Source organism: Phacochoerus africanus, chromosome 13 (genome assembly GCF_016906955.1).
Source record: "Phacochoerus africanus isolate WHEZ1 chromosome 13, ROS_Pafr_v1, whole genome shotgun sequence".
NCBI classification, from domain to species: Eukaryota; Metazoa; Chordata; class Mammalia; order Artiodactyla; family Suidae; genus Phacochoerus; species Phacochoerus africanus.
In genome coordinates, this window is record NC_062556.1 from 19171646 (window position 1) to 19187206 (window position 15561).

Sequence of the window (15561 nt, forward strand, 5' to 3'; positions counted from 1 at the left end):
GACTCAGGTTCGATCCCTGGCCCAGCACAGTACGTTAAAGGATCTGGTGTTACCACAGCTGCAGCATGGATCACAACTGCAGCTTGAATCTATCTGACTCCTGGCCCAGGAGCTATATGCCATGGGGCAGCCAAAAAAGAAAAAGTATTATGATGTTTGATAATAATCATTGGTGTTTATTTAGATAATGCCAATAACCTAATTTTATAAAGTAGTCCATTTTGTAAGAATGAATTCTATGAAAATTTCTCTGCTTGTGTTATGAGAATTTATGGGTATCAAGTACTTTGAGGCCAAAACGAGGCACCATAAATGCCAATTGAGACACTTTGTAGTGTTCATTAGTGTGTTTTATTTATTGATCTCTTTTTTTTTTTTCCAACAGGTATTTGCCTGGGGTTATAATAACTCTGGGCAGGTGGGATCTGGATCAACAGCTAATCAGCCAATCCCTCGAAGAGTCACTGGCTGCTTACAGAATAAAACAGTTGTGAATATAGCCTGTGGGCAGATGTGCTCAATGGCAGTGGTGGACACTGGGGAGGTGAGGAAGTTATTTCATTTGTTGTTTAAAACACCCGTCTGCCTTATCAGTGCCATACTGACATGGCATGTTCTCATAACAGAGACCTTGATTGCTTTTGTCTTTGCCGGGGACTGAGTCTCTTTGTCTCCCAGGTCTATGTCTGGGGTTACAATGGAAACGGGCAGCTGGGACTTGGCAGTGGTGGCAACCAGCCAACCCCTTGTAGAATAGCAGCTTTGCAAGGCATCCGTGTCCAGCGGGTATGTCCTCTCTTGATTTATTTGCCTATTTTGAAGTCCACAGTGACAAAGACACCAGTGTACTAAAAACACAGTTTTCTTAGCAAAATGAAAAGGTTAGCTGCTTGGAAGTCTTGACTGGAATAAAGGTTAAAGCCCTCTTTCCCTGAATTTAGTTGTAGGTGTTTATCAGAATATTTATATTTCCAGGGCACTCTCACTCATAGCTGTTGGAATGTAAATTGTTTTCTTTGCCAAGGAGACTTTGGCAGTTTGTATCAAGAGCCTTAAGAGTGTTTATCTCCTTTGATCTGTAATTCTGCTCCTAGGACATTTATTCTAAGGAACCAGAAGAGAAAGTAACTTACAAAAGTAGTGAAGCTATAGAAGAAAAAAGGAATAAAAATTGATCATGTAAATAATAGCTATTATCCAGTCACAGTTAAGTTAATGATTCAATAAATTAGATTAAATCTGTATTAGCAGAAATGATGCTTACAAAGAATGGTGGGGAAGTAATGCCATATATGATGCTAAGTAAAAAGAAAGATGCAGAACTGCTTATACAATGTGATTGTTTTTAAAAAAGCTGTCAGGAGTTCCCATCGTGGCTCAGTGGTTAACGAATCTGACTAGAAACCATGAGGTTGTAGGTTCGATCCCAGCCTAGCTCAGTGGGTTAAGGATCTGGCATTGCCATGAGCTGTGGTGTAGGTTGCAGACGCGGCTCAGATCCCGCATTGCTGTGACTTTGGAGGAGGCTGGTGGCTACAGCTCAGATTAGACCCCTCGCTTGGGAACCTCTATATGCCACGGGTGCGGCCGTAGAAAAGCCAAAAAAAAAAAGCTATCAGTGCATATCCCTATATCTATATATAAAGAGAAAAAAAAATCCTGATCTTGAGGTGACTTCCATAATTTTACCTTCTATATTTTTTCACACTGAACGTGTTTTTACTTTCATAGTTAAAAAAGAAAAATTTTTTAAAAAGCATCCGTTTGTGGAGTTCCTATTGTGGATTGGCGGTATCTTGGGAGTGTTGGGACTCATGCTCGATCCCCTGCCCTGCACAGTGGGTTGAAGATCTGGCGTTGCTGCAGCTGTGGCTTATTTAGGTCACGGTTGCGGCTTGGATCCCTGGCCCAGGAACTCCATGTGCTGCAGGGCAGCCAACAAAAAAAGTGCCTATTTCTTATTCACTTCTCACCCTTTGATCTCTGTGAGCATAATGAACACCAGAGTCGAGCCAGATAAACTGGACTCATGTTGATCTCACTGCAGTTTTCACCACACATGAGGCCTAAGCGAGTTCTGGAGGGATAGTGGTTAACTTAAGGCCTGCTTCTCTAGGCAGACTGCCTCTTCCCTTTTTTCTTTTTTTTTCATTTTTGATTCTTATCTTGTGAAGGCATGTTTCCTTCTTTTGGCAGGCCTGAATGGATTTGGTTTTTCTCTTTCCAGGTTGCCTGTGGCTACGCACACACATTAGTATTAACAGACGAAGGTCAAGTGTACGCTTGGGGTGCCAATTCTTACGGCCAGTTGGGCACTGGCAATAAAAGTAACCAGTCCTATCCTACTCCTGTCATTGTGGAAAAGGACAGGTAATACATGCATTTTCAAAATAAGTTCAGTGTTCTTCAATGATGAAACAAAACTTAGACATGATGTAGAAATACGGGCAGTTTGCTGCTAGTGTTAGAATATTCGTGAACAAGACCATTCCTTTCTTCCTTTCTAAAACGGGCTTTTGAATTGTCAGGGAGGTTAAGTGTGTGTTAATTGTTCTGTTTTCCCGTACCATACCTGTATTCCATCTATACCTTCCACAACTCTTCTGTGTTATTCTTCTCACTCAAAAATGACCCATTTTTGTTGTTTTCTATTTTACATTGTTAAGAGGAAGTTGATAACATTTGAGGTCTATTTTCCATGGTTTAGGAAAATGAAAGTACCTCAAATGAGGGTATAAAGCCATTCACTGGGCTACTTACAAAATTTGTCAGTTGAAAAGTTTAGGATTGTTTCATTATTTTAAGTTATCACTAAGAAAGAGTAAAATGGTTAGAAAATTAAAACTTAGTTTCGTGCACTTTTTTATAAGGTTGTGTTAAATGATTAGCATGTCCAGAATTTTCCCCAGGTTATTCTGCTATTTTTGAAGGTCTCTTGAATTACTCATGGTTTTTTTTTGGTGGTGGGGGGGGGGGCGCAGCCGTACTTGCCTCATACAGAAGTTTCTGGGCTAGGGGTCAAATCAGAGCTACACCTGTCAGTCTACGCCACAGCCACAGCAATGCCAGATCTGAGCTGCATAGCTCACAGCAATGCCGGATCCTTGACCCACTGAGCAGCAAGGCCAGGGATTGAACCCGCAACCTCATGGATACTAGTTGGGTTCGTTTCCACCGCGCCGCAATGGGAACTCTTCTTGAATTTCTCAAATGTAGCCATATCACTGCCTTTTTCGCCCTTCAATTTTGGACACAGTAGCATGGAATAAAAAACATTTCATTATCTTTACTACTAAATCAAAGTTGAAATCGTTGTAGAAATTAATATTGCTATTTTCATTTTACATATTTTTGTTAATCTGATTTTTAAATATATGGGTTTATTTTTGCCTTTGTATGCAGTTCTTTTACATGCTTCTGTTGAATATTTAACAATGAAAATGAAGAACTCTTCTTAATCTGATTCTGTTTTCCTCTCCATAAAAGAATTTATGATAATTATAAATTAAATAATGCAACGGTGCAATTAAATAATACAGTTCTACAATTATATTATTAGTAACCATTTCTCCCCGTGGTACGATGTAAGGTCTATAATGTCTTGTTTATCATATCACCCAGAATGGTGTAATGCCTATATTGAAGGATCAATAAGATGCAACAAATTATGAGGACATATTTATATAGTTACACTGTTTTAACCAAAAAAAAAAAGAAAGAAAAAGAAAGAAAATGAAGAACTCACCAGTTATTTTAGCCCCCTTGATTTTCATTTGAGTATTTTGAGCCTGGCTCCTTTTTTTTTTTTTTTTTTTGTGGGGGACGCACCCGAGGCATATGAAAGTTCCTCCCAGGCTGGGGGTTGAATCGGAGCTACAGCTGCCAGCCTACGCCACAGCCACACCAGATCCAAGCCATGTCTGAGACCTATACCACAGCTCACTGCAATGCTAGATCCTTAACCCACTGAGTGAGGCCAGGGATTGAACCTGCAACCTCATGGTTACTAGTCAGATTCCTTTCTGCTGAGCCACGATGGGAACTCCAGAGCCTGGCTACTTTTGTTTAACCTGTGTTAAATTGGTTAAAAAACTTTTTTAGAATGTGTGTGTCTGTGTATATATATATGTATGTATGACTGGGTCACTATGCTGTACTGCAGAAATTGACACAACACTGTAAATCAACTATACTCTTAAAAAAACCAAACTCCCCCCCCCCCCCCAAATCTTGCAGTAAGACCCTGGGCTCCTTAATAACTGGAGAGGAGCAAAGATAACGAAGGTCACGAGGTGGCAGGCACACAGGAGCTGCAAGCAGCTGTGTCATTTCCCTTTGTTGGAAGGTAGTTCAGAGCCAGTCAGTGAAAAGAGAAGAGACAGTCTTGAGGCTTTGAATAATCACAAAAAATGTCCTTACCAAAGCCAGTCAGTAGGGACTAAATACTAAATGTATTTAGACAAAACAGCAAAGAAGTATTAAAAGATCAAACAACGGTAACATAGAAATAAAAACAAGCTATCTGAATGGCACTTTACCATTTATTCTGATGCTGCCCCACTTAACATAAATTTGAACTCACTTTTCTGTGGACACACAGAAAACACTGCCATCTGCCCACCAGCGACTCACCCCCTCCACTTTGCACTGGGGCCCTGAAAGACCCGGAGTAAACACCAGGTCTTCTACTCTAGTCACGCTGGGATGAAGGGACTGTAGGGCAGTGTGGAGGGAGAGAGCAGGAAAGCAGGGCACGGAAATTATGTGAGTATCAAGATACCTGGCACTTGAGAGTTAGCCGTTGCTTTCTGTCTTTTTAAAAAACTTGCTAAGTTAAAAAACTGGGGAGGAGTTCCTGCTGTGGCACAGTGGGCTAAGGATCCGGTGTTGCTGCAGCTATGGTGTAGGTCACAGCTGTGGATCAGATTCAGTCCCTGGTCCAGGAACTTCTATATATATGCAACATGTATGGCCAAAAAAAGGGGAAAAAATTTTTGTTTTAATTATATATGTAAAAAAAAAAAAGAGAGAAATAGCTAAATACTTGTACACTTGAACTTGTCCACATAAACATGATTTTGGGCCATAAATATCAAGGATGAATGTTTTGAATGAGATGTTGCTGCTTTTTTCAGCTTCCTATACCTGAATTTCATTTGGTGATTTGAGCTTACAGTCTCTCCATCGCACAAATGTTGTGAGCGAGACCTAAAGTCTGTTGGAACTTGTTCTGTACCTACACGCCCTTTTCAGTGACTGAAACTTAGCAGATATGTTATGACTTATCTCTCAGGAACTCCTGACTCTTGGGGCCCATTCTGGGGAAGCTTGGCTAATGAGAAAGAACTGGATCGAATTTGGGGTGGGATAGGTCAGGCCTTGGTTACCTGTTCACAGAAAATCTGTCTACGTTGAATTTTTGTTCAGACAGCAACCCAAGGAAAACCTGATTAAAGTATTTTTTCACAGAGGTCTATTTATGATGAATACTAATGCTTACCAGCTATTTATGTTCATACGGAAGTAATGTTAATAATTAAAATGACTCTCTACCCCACTGATTCCCAATTTTTCTGAATTTTTAGTATTTCAACTCACCAGCACTTGTGTCTGTATTCCTATAGTTGCCTAAAAACATGTATAAGTTAAATTGATTTAAAATTCACTTTGCCTTGTACTTTTGTGAATTTGTACTTGATGATGTATTGGCCTCTTATAGAACCAGCATTGGGAATCACTGCTCTGGATCTTTTTATGATCCCATTTCTTCTCCATTATTCTTCTCCCTCACAAATTACCTTTTTTCTCTCTGCATTGTTTTCTGTTTTGCATTCTTTCTCACTCTCTGCTGTTTCATTTCTAGTACTTCTCAGCCATTAAGCTATGCCGTTGTGGATCATTCCATTAAGGTGACACCAAACTTACTTATTATGAGCATACAGTAATTTTTTTCCCATTAAGAATGGCTACAAAAAGTGTGAAATATACCAGATATCCTGACAGTAAAGGTCAGCTCAGTTTATAGTCGTGGTTTATTGCATGTATTACCGGAAAGTCTGAGCTTCCAGATTCACTTCTTGTTATGAATCAGATTTAAGGACAAATGACCTTAGGCAGAGGCAGGGCGCCTTGGCAGAAGCTCGGGTCCCAAGCTGAGACCTGAAGGTTCCTTCTAAACTCTCTCCGCTCTCGTTCATTCCTGTAGCAGCTGCTGCGGTCAGCCAAGCCCGAGCCCCGCCCCTGCCTGCCCGCGTGGCGCTGGGTGCTCCAGGTAAATGCCTCACGGCCTTGCTCAGGGAGGGCCAGCCCTCCGAGCTTTTCTGCCCCCTAACCCCGTTGCTGTGGAAGCAGTGTTCCCACTTCCTCTCAGGAGAGACAAAGGCTGCTCCCCTCTCCTGGGGGCTGATAGTAGACATTTCAGAAGCACATGTAGGCAGGAAGTTACCTGGGTTTTCTGATGTTGGGTAGTTTAGCACAGAAGGGCACAACCGTGTTCCAGTCATTTACGTTTTTCATAGAACATTATCAGAGAAAAGAGAGGCTCTCTGTCATTGTAAGTGGCCTCCCAAAGTACACAGGAACGTTCCTGACCAAGGACCTTGTGCATGACATTGAGGAGCTGCGAGTGCATCTGTTCGTTGGAACTTAGGGTGTGCGGGCAAAGGTGACTTGAAAGAAAGCTGGACATAGACGGAAGCCAAATTATGGAAAGCCTTAAGGTCATGTGTCTGGATTTTATCTCGTGGGAAGTCACCGAAGCTTTGAAAGTAGTGATGAGAATGGTGTTTTAAGAGAATCATTAACCTGCCAGCATTGTGTGATTTAGGTTGGGAGACAAAGTATAAGGCAGGGAGACAGAAGAGCTAAATTGGTCCAGGTATGGGGTGTGCCTGACGAGGGCTTGGAGAATGGGAGACTTTACAAACAAAGAACTTCTATCATTTGTCAACTGGACATTCAGAAGAGAGTGTTAAGTCAGGAGGGAGGAGAACTCAAAGATGACCCTGCAGTTCTGAGCCTAAGTCCCCAAGGATGCTGTTACCATTGCCCGAGGCAAAATCAAGATGGTCGCCTTACTTGGGGCAAAAAAGTTGACTAACTTCTATCAATTTGAATAGTGGCTTATTCTTAGAGAAAATCATTGTTTTCGAATCAACGAAACAGTGTTTTCCACTGGGAAGTATTTTGAGAACTACCTGCTGTCAATCATGGGCTTATGGAACTAGGGTCTAACATATGGTTGATCCCAGAAAACTGCTCTCTTGGGTTCCACATGATACAGTCCAGTGAGTCAGAACTACTGCATTTACTGTTTGCAGTGTGAGTTGGGGTGACCCACAGCATGTTCCATTTAACCCTAAAATTGGTGGCATTTTGATGAAAATATTGATTGACCCTGGGTCAGGATGGCCCACATCTCTTTGATCTGCTCTAGTAAATAATGTTTTAAGAAAAAAAATTAAAACAACTTTCCTTTGGTCTCTACACTTTTGGGTTGTGCTTGAGCTTCAGAACAAGAGAGTTGGTATTCGTATAGTCCTACTGGCTGGAAGTAGCAACAAGCAGACCTTCATGAGGTATCCGTGCCATCAAAGCACAGCTTAAATGTCAGTAACTGCTCAGTGCCTGAAGATGTAGAAGCTTAGGCATTTTTGCCTAAGTCTTGGTTTTGTTTTTAATCAGTTAAACCTAAGGGAAGGAAAAATCAAGTTGTGTCTTCTGTTTACCATGTTTCCTTGGTGTGTGTTTGTGAACTTAGAATCATAGAGATTGCAGCCTGCCACTCTGCCCACACGTCAGCTGCCAAGACCCAGGGAGGCCACGTGTACATGTGGGGCCAGTGCCGGGGCCAGTCGGTGACCTTGCCCCACCTCACCCACTTCTCCTCCACCGACGACGTGTTCGCCTGCTTTGCCACCCCTGCCGTCACGTGGCGCCTCCTGTCTGTGGGTGAGCTGGTCGCTGTCCATTTGGGTGACGGCTTGAAAGCTGGTGTTTTTATTTTGATATCAAGGACTTTGTTAATTGTAGTATCAGATAACTCATTTCTCTCTAATGGACACTTGTGAAAGGGAGTGAATTTGATTGATTTCATTTTTCTTAAGAGTTTCAGAAATCACCATCTCACACTAAATTACAAGTTCTTTTGATTGCTCAATTATTTTCTAAATTACTAAGTTCTTTTGATTGCTTAATTATTTATTTTCTGCTTTGTAGGGCCACACCCTACACTAAATTACTAAGTTTTTTTGATTGCTTAATTATTTATTTATTTTCTGCTTTGTAGGGCCACACCCTCAGCACATGGAGGTTCCCAGGCTAGGGGTCGAATCAGAGCTGTAGCTGCCAGCCTGCACCACAGCCACAGCAACATGGGATCCGAGCTGCATCTGAGACCTGCACCACAGCTCATGGCAACAGTGGATCCTTAAGCCATTGAGCAAGGCCAGGGATTGAACCCTCAACCCCATGGACACTTGTTGGGTTCATTACCGCTGAGCCACAGTGGGAACTTCTTGATTGCTTTTTGACGTGGTCAGGAAACCATGTCTTCTATTTTATTTAGTGAGGTGGTTTGAGACATTATTTTGTCAGATTTACAAGCAGATGTATATGAGGTTCTTATCCTTAATGATGGCAGTGGGGAGCATCCCTATTTAGGAAAAAAGCTCATTGCTCAGTGGGTCAGTTATTTTGGGGAACCGACGTTGTCATGAGTGTCAGCAGAGCAGTGCTGTGCTCCAGCCTGCCTTTTCATTAGAAAACATTGATGTTCCTCCCTCAGAACCTGACGACCACCTCACAGTGGCTGAGTCCCTGAAGAGGGAATTCGACAACCCCAACACTGCAGACCTGAAGTTTCTGGTGGATGGAAAGTACATTTATGCACATAAAGTCCTTCTGAAAATTAGGTAAGGAATCATTTATTTTGAAAATTGAAGTAATTTATTATTTTCTAGTTCCAAGGTACTTTGGTGGTTCTAAAGAAATGTAAGGCTCTTTTTGCCCTCATGAGAGTACAGTACGGGGTGGGGGTGGGGGGGACATGTGGCGCATGAAACAAGGAGCGATGGAGGCCGGATGCGGCGAGTGGGGTGTGGGTCAGGGCATGTGTACTGTCGGCTTCTTCAGAGACCCTGCAGGTGGCCTGTCCACTTGGGCACTGGAGAGCAGCCAGCCAGCAGTGAGCGTGTTTTGAGCACTGCAGGGACTGACGTAAGCAAACTTCTCTGCCTAGCAGCTGAGCTCCGTCCAGGAGAGGCGCTCTCCTTAATCAGCCGTGGGATAACTGAACATGTAGATGCTTGAAAAAAGAGTTCCCACTGTGGTGCAGTGGGATCAGTGGCATCTCTGGAGCATTGGGACACAGGTTTGATCCCCAGGCCAACAACAGTGGGTTAAGGATTCTGTGTTGCCACAGCTGTGGCATAGGTTGCAACTGTGGCTCCGGTCTGATCCCTGACCCTGGAACTCCATATGTTGTGGAGTGGCAAAAAAAAAAAAAAAAGCAGTAAGTCTGGTGTAAAGCTAACATAGAGGTTTAAAAAGAAAGATCACATTTATTAATACATAATTTTTGAGCAATGAGCTACATCCACTTTTTTTGTTTGTTTGTTTTTGTTTGTTTTTAACTTATGGCTGTACCCATGGCACATGGAAGTTCCCTTGCGGGGAATTGAATCTGAGCTGTAGCTGTGACAGATCCTTTAACCCACTGTGCCAGGCTGGGGATCGAACTCACACCTCTACAGAACGCAGGCCACTGTAGTCAGAGTCTTAACCCACTGCCCCACAGCAGAAGCTCTGAGCTGCATCCATTTAAAGTGTGCTGTGGGAGGAGTTCCTGCTGTGGCACCGTGGATTAAGGATCTTACATTGCCACAGCTGCAGCTCAGGTTCAGTCCCTAGCCTGGGAACTTATGTATGCCGCACAAGTGGCCGAAAAAGAAAAATAAATGTGCAGTTTGAAGAGTTTTGACATACGTGTACTCTGTGAAATCACTGCCCCAAGTCAAGGCACAGAACTTTCCTTTGCTTGTCAAAGATCCCTCAGGCACCAGCCTGGGGCCAGCAGTAATCTTTCTTCTGTCATTTTAGACTAGTTACCATTTTCTAGAAGTTTATGTAAATGAAATTACACAGTATGTACTTTTCTCTGCCTGACTTCTTTTAGCATTATGATTTTGATTTTCATTTTGTTGTTATGTGGCAGATATTTCAATCCTGTTGCAGGGAATCACAAGGTCGATTTGGCATTTTAGTCTCAAGTGTGCTTTTTTGTAAGGTCAGGCTGGGCAGTGCGTGCTCACTCTTACTAATACCGCCCAAAGTGGGAGGATGTGATTCTCGGGAGCTGCTGTTGCACAGCTCTACAGATTGAACGCTTTCAGCCACAGAGATTTATTCTCTCACAGTCTGGAGGCTGGAAGTTCAAGATCAGGGTGTTGGCAGGATGGGTTCCTCCTGAGCGCTCTGAAGGAGAATCTGTCTGGTGCCTGTGTCCCAGGTGGCAATCTTTGGTGTCCCTTGGTTTGGGGCACCGTAACTCCAGTCCTCACGTGATGTTCTCCCTGTGCCCGAACCCCCGCTTTTATTAGGACACCTGGCATTCTGGATTAGGGCCCACCCTGGTGACCTCTGTTTAACTTGATTACCTCCGTAAAGACTCCTTCTCCAAACACCATTGCAATCTGAGGTTAGGACTTCAGCATATGAATTTGGGGCATATAGTTCAACCTATAACAGGAAGAAGAGACTAAATGACTCAGAGTTGATAAAAATAAACCCACGTGATTCTCTAAGCACTGCTCCGTGGATGTAGTGCGGGCGGGACCCCTCGGAGCCCTGCAGGGTCTCCGAGCAGCAAGGCCCAGAGGCAGCTGCCCCACCGCAGGTAAGCCTTTGCAGCCTCGTGGAGCAAACGATGGTTTGCAAACTTGCGCCAGCAGAGAAAGCGAGGGGCCCAGGCCCAGACGTGAAGGGGTGTGGTGCTGTGTTCTTCCTTCTCCTCGATGACACTGTTGGCTCTTGAACCCCAGGAGGACGTGCAGTTCAGGAAGGTCATCTGCTCTTGCCCAGAAGCGGGACCTGACACGCTGCTCTCTTCCTTCAGGTGTGAGCATTTTCGCTCTTCCTTGGAAGGCAATGAGGATGAGATTGTAGAAATGAGTGAATTTTCGTATCCTGTTTACCGGGCCTTCCTGGAGTACCTGTACACAGACAGCATCAGCCTGTCCCCCGAGGAGGCAGTAGGTAATCCCCACCAGACGTGACCAAAAGACTGGCAGGAAGGAGCTTTGTGTAGAGCCTGAGAGGAAGTCACTGTGAGGGTAATCCCAGAAGCAGTTCTCCTTGTGTGTCGGACCCAAACTCTTTTCCCTTGTTCCCAGTTCGTACAGAGGTTGACAGACAGGAGAGAGAAACGAAGCGATGGATGAAGCAGCAAACCATCCGCTCGGGGGGCGGGTGCCGTCCCTTAATCACTGGATACAGTACAGGACTTCTTAGTTACCACAACTTGCTGCCTTCAAGATACTTACAAGGATAAAATGCATGTAATAAGCCCTGCTCGTCTCCCAAACTGTGACTGTCCCTTTGGGACAGACAGGCGTGGTCTGGTGCATTCCATCCTGGAGGTATGGGGCCCTCACTGCACCTCAGGTTCAATAACCCCCCCCTTTTTTTTTTTTGCTCTTTAGGGCCACACTCGCGGCATATGGAGGTTCCCAGGCTAGGGGTCTAATCAGAGCTATAGCTGCCGGCCCACACCACAGCCACAGCAGCGCAGGATCCAAGCAGTGTCTGACCTACACCACAGCTCATGGCGATGCTGGATCCTTAACCCACTGAGACGAGACCAGCGATCGAACCTGCATCCTCATGGATGCTTAGTCAGATTCGTTAACCACTGAGCCTCGACGGGAACTCCTCAATAACATTTTTTATCAGATGAGTATTTAAGTTTCCTCAGGTAAACAGCTGACTTCTGGAGTTTCCTAGTTTTCTTTCCTTTCTTCCACAGTGTTTGAGTGCCCAGGGCCCACAGGGTGCCATGCTGCTCTCAGTAGCCATGAAGGAGACAGACTGAGGGCCTGCTGCTGCTCAGAGGAGGGACGGCCAGCCCCAAACAAACACGTAAAAGCAGGCAGTGGGGAAATCAGGGAAGGCCCCGAGAGGAAGGCCGCTGAGCCGAGAGCTGAGGGAAGCACGTGGACACCCGGGCCAAGAGCATTCTCAACAAGGGAAAGCGTGGTGCAGAGGCCCGAGACTCAAACACGTGCAGGGGTCGGGGGAGGCCGGCTGGTTGGAGGGGGTGTGAGACGAGCAGCGTGAGGCACTGGAGTCAGACAGCGAATCGGGCCGGACCAGGCACAGCCTTGGAGGCCACAGTGAAGCGCTCGAGTTTTGTTCCTGGTGTGATGGAAAGCCTTGGAAGGTTTTGAGCATGAGGGCTGTGTCATTTAGGATTTGCTTTAACTCTAAAAGTAAAACACAAAAAAGGAAGTGTGGTTTAAACAAGATAGTTTGTCTCTGTCACACAGGGATACAGTCAGGACATCCCTACACAGCCCGTGCTCAGTCCAAGACCTCATTTGCATCGCAGGCAGCAGGATGGGGGAAGGGACCGTGACGAGGGGCAAAGGGCAAATCCCGGTGTCTGCTAAGGAAGTCCCACTTTTAAACCGTGGGCCAGAGATGACCAAGTCTATAACGCAGCTGCACAGGAGGTTGGGAAAAGTCATTTCTAGATGGCCAAGGTTCAGACAGATACTCTATGATATTGGAAGAAAGGGAGAATGAATTTGTGTGCATGTGGAGAAGGGGGGAAGCAGCAAGCAGCTTGTACAGGAGTGATGTGAGGTGGTGCCCTGGGTCAGGGTGTTGCAAGAGATCCGATCTGGATATATCTTAAAGAGGGGGCTGATGGGATTTGGGGTGTGAGGGACAGAGAAGGGTGACTGCTCTGAGGCGTTTGGCCAGAGTAGCTGGGCCAGAGGAAGGGCCATTCACTAAGATGAGGAAGATGGAGAGAAACCAAGTTTTGCCCTTGAGTTTGAAAAATCAAAGGAGTTTGAGATGCTTTTTCAGCATCTGTATGGCCGGTTTTTTTTATAGGCCCACCCCTACCCTTTGTAGGACCCAGGGCAAGAGTCTGAATGGAGCCCCACATACAATGTGTCTAAAAATTTTAAGTTATATGTCAAGCTAGAAAGTTTCAGATCAGGAGTTCCCATCGTGGCACAGTGGTTAATGAATCCGAATAGGAACCATGAGGTTGCAGGTTCGAGCCCTGCCCTCGCTTAGTGGGTTAAGGATCTGGCGTTGCCATGAGCTGTGGCGTAGGTCCCAGATGCGGCTCGGACCCTGCGTTGCCGTGGCTGTGGTGTAGGCCGGTGGCTACAGCTCCAATTGGACCCCTAACCTGGGAACCTCCATATGCCACAGGAGCAGCCGTAGAAAAGACCAAAAAAAAAAAAAAAGTTTCAGATCAAATATGTTAAATCCTCATACTCTGGAAAAATATATCCTCATTAAGAACTGAAGTGCCAGCTAGAATTCCAATTTGTGCTGGAACACAGGGCACAGGAAGGACAGGCCTCTGGCTGCTAGATGGGGACCTGCCATCTTTCTTTACCCACCACCAGCTGCATCCTGTGTCATACCAGGTGTGTGGCATCTCTTGTGTCCCAGCTCCACCCACCCACCCCAGTCACATCATCTGGAGGGGAGGAATTGCCTACATACGTGGCCTTAGGACTGACTAGACAGAGAATCCCACGTGCCCCAACTGTGCTCTAGCAGTGGAACGTAGCTCCTTGGCCAGCTTGTGGGGAGGGGTGTGCCTGAGGAGGTGCAGAGCTGGGCTCAGGAAGTACATGTGAGTCCGTGTATATGTGATTCTGATGCTCGAAGCACACGGAGCTGTTGATGTGAATTTGAGAGTTGTTGAGGGCTGACCAAAAATGATCAGGCCATTTACTACTCTTAAGATTTCACAAGGGAGTTCCCTTCATGGCTCAGTGGTTAACAAATCCGACTAGGAACCATGAGGTTGTGGATTTGATCCCTGGCCTTGCTCAGTGGGTTAAGGATCCCATATTGCCATGAGGTGTGGTGTAGGTTGAAGACGCAGCTCAGATCTGACATTGCTGTGGCTGTGGTGTAGGCTGGCAGCAACAGCTTCGATTAGACCCCTAGCTTGGGAACCTCCATATGCCACAGGTGGGGCCCTGGAAAAGACAAAAAAAAAAAAAAAGATTTCAAAAGATTTCAGTTTTTTTCCTCTATAAATTTGATAATTTTTGTCATATCACAATGAAAGCAAGCTTCCAACCAAATTTTACCACATGTACAAAATTTACTAGCAGATAAATATAAAAACAGCTACTGTTAAGATAGATGGAATCCTGGCTCTCTGTCTTTTGAGCCCTCTATGAGTACCTTCCATGATTTTTTTTTTTTTCCTTATTACTGCAATCTCAAGTGGTGGAAGTTCCTGGGCCAGGGATTAAACCTTTGCCACAGCTGCAGCAATGCCAGATCTTTAACCTGCTGCATCACAGAGGAACTTCCCATGAAAGGTTATTTTGAAGTCAGAAACATGACAGTATTCTAGTATCAGGGTTCAGCTAGCTTTTTGAATAGGTGACAACCAAGACTGAAATAGACCCAGGAATTGTACCACTTCAAGGGTGTAGGGCTGCTGAACCCGTGGTGCTTGAAGAACCCCTTTCATGCAGGGGCAGAAGGAATATCTCTAGCCAAGCCACAGAGCCTGAACACCACTCCTTTCACCAAAGTATTTCTAGCATTTTAGTGCTAATTAACAAGTCCTCTAAGGAAGATTTAAATAGCCATAACTAAAGGCCCCCCGACACTGCCAAGGGTCTTGCAAATACTGACTGACCATTCCTGATTAGAGTGCTTCATAATAGCCCTTAGGGTAGATTAAAATTAACCTACACCTGTGTATCACCCTATGTTGATTATTTGAAAGCATATGACAGATAATACAACAGGAGTCCTCAGTGTTTACAGCTGGTACTTAAAAGTGTGTGAGGATAGAGATCATTTAGCGAAATAAGTGAAGTAAGAATCTGAATATTGAAGCCTGGGGCATTCAAACACTTGGAAGTCAGCAAAAACGGTCTTGCCAAGAGACTGAAGATTAACCTATGAAGAAGGAAAAAGAGCAAGTAACAAGGCATTTAATGATGGGGAGCATCGTCAAGGCCATCAGATTTAAAAAAAAAAAAAAATTTGTTTTTTAGGCCCACATGTGCAGCATACAGAAGTTCTCAGGCTATGGGATGAAATGGGAGCTGCAACTGCTGGCCTACACCACAGCCATAGCAACACAGGATCCAAGAGATTCTAGTGTAAATGTTGAGGAAGGTGAGGCAGAAGATAGCCCCTTGAATTTGGTACCATAGTGACTGTTAGTGATAGTCACAGGTGACGTGTCAGGGAGCCCAGGAGACAGACTTCTGCTCCTACGGCTGAAGGTGAGAAAACAGGCAGCAGATAAAGACAGCTGTCCCTGGGAGGCTTGCTTCAGAG

General features: G+C 44.8%; 1 protein-coding gene across 14 annotated transcripts in view; it reads left to right on the forward strand.

Annotated features, from left to right (window-relative positions):
• RCBTB2 (RCC1 and BTB domain containing protein 2) overlaps positions 1-15561 on the forward strand; it is a 76504-nt gene that overhangs the window by 55288 nt on the left and 5655 nt on the right. For 11 of the 14 annotated variants that reach the window (XM_047755797.1, XM_047755795.1, XM_047755794.1 and 8 more), the window contains 7 exons: positions 386-544; positions 679-786; positions 2228-2370; positions 6206-6271; positions 7760-7950; positions 8786-8912; positions 11114-11253. In XM_047755797.1, coding sequence (XP_047611753.1) covers positions 386-544; positions 679-786; positions 2228-2370; positions 6206-6271; positions 7760-7950; positions 8786-8912; positions 11114-11253 — 934 coding nt within the window. Of the gene's footprint in view, positions 1-385; positions 545-678; positions 787-2227; positions 2371-6205; positions 6272-7759; positions 7951-8785; positions 8915-11113; positions 11254-11390; positions 11637-15561 lie in introns of those variants that run through there. The other 3 variants (XR_007131388.1, XM_047755804.1, XM_047755807.1) reach the window with 3 other exon arrangements.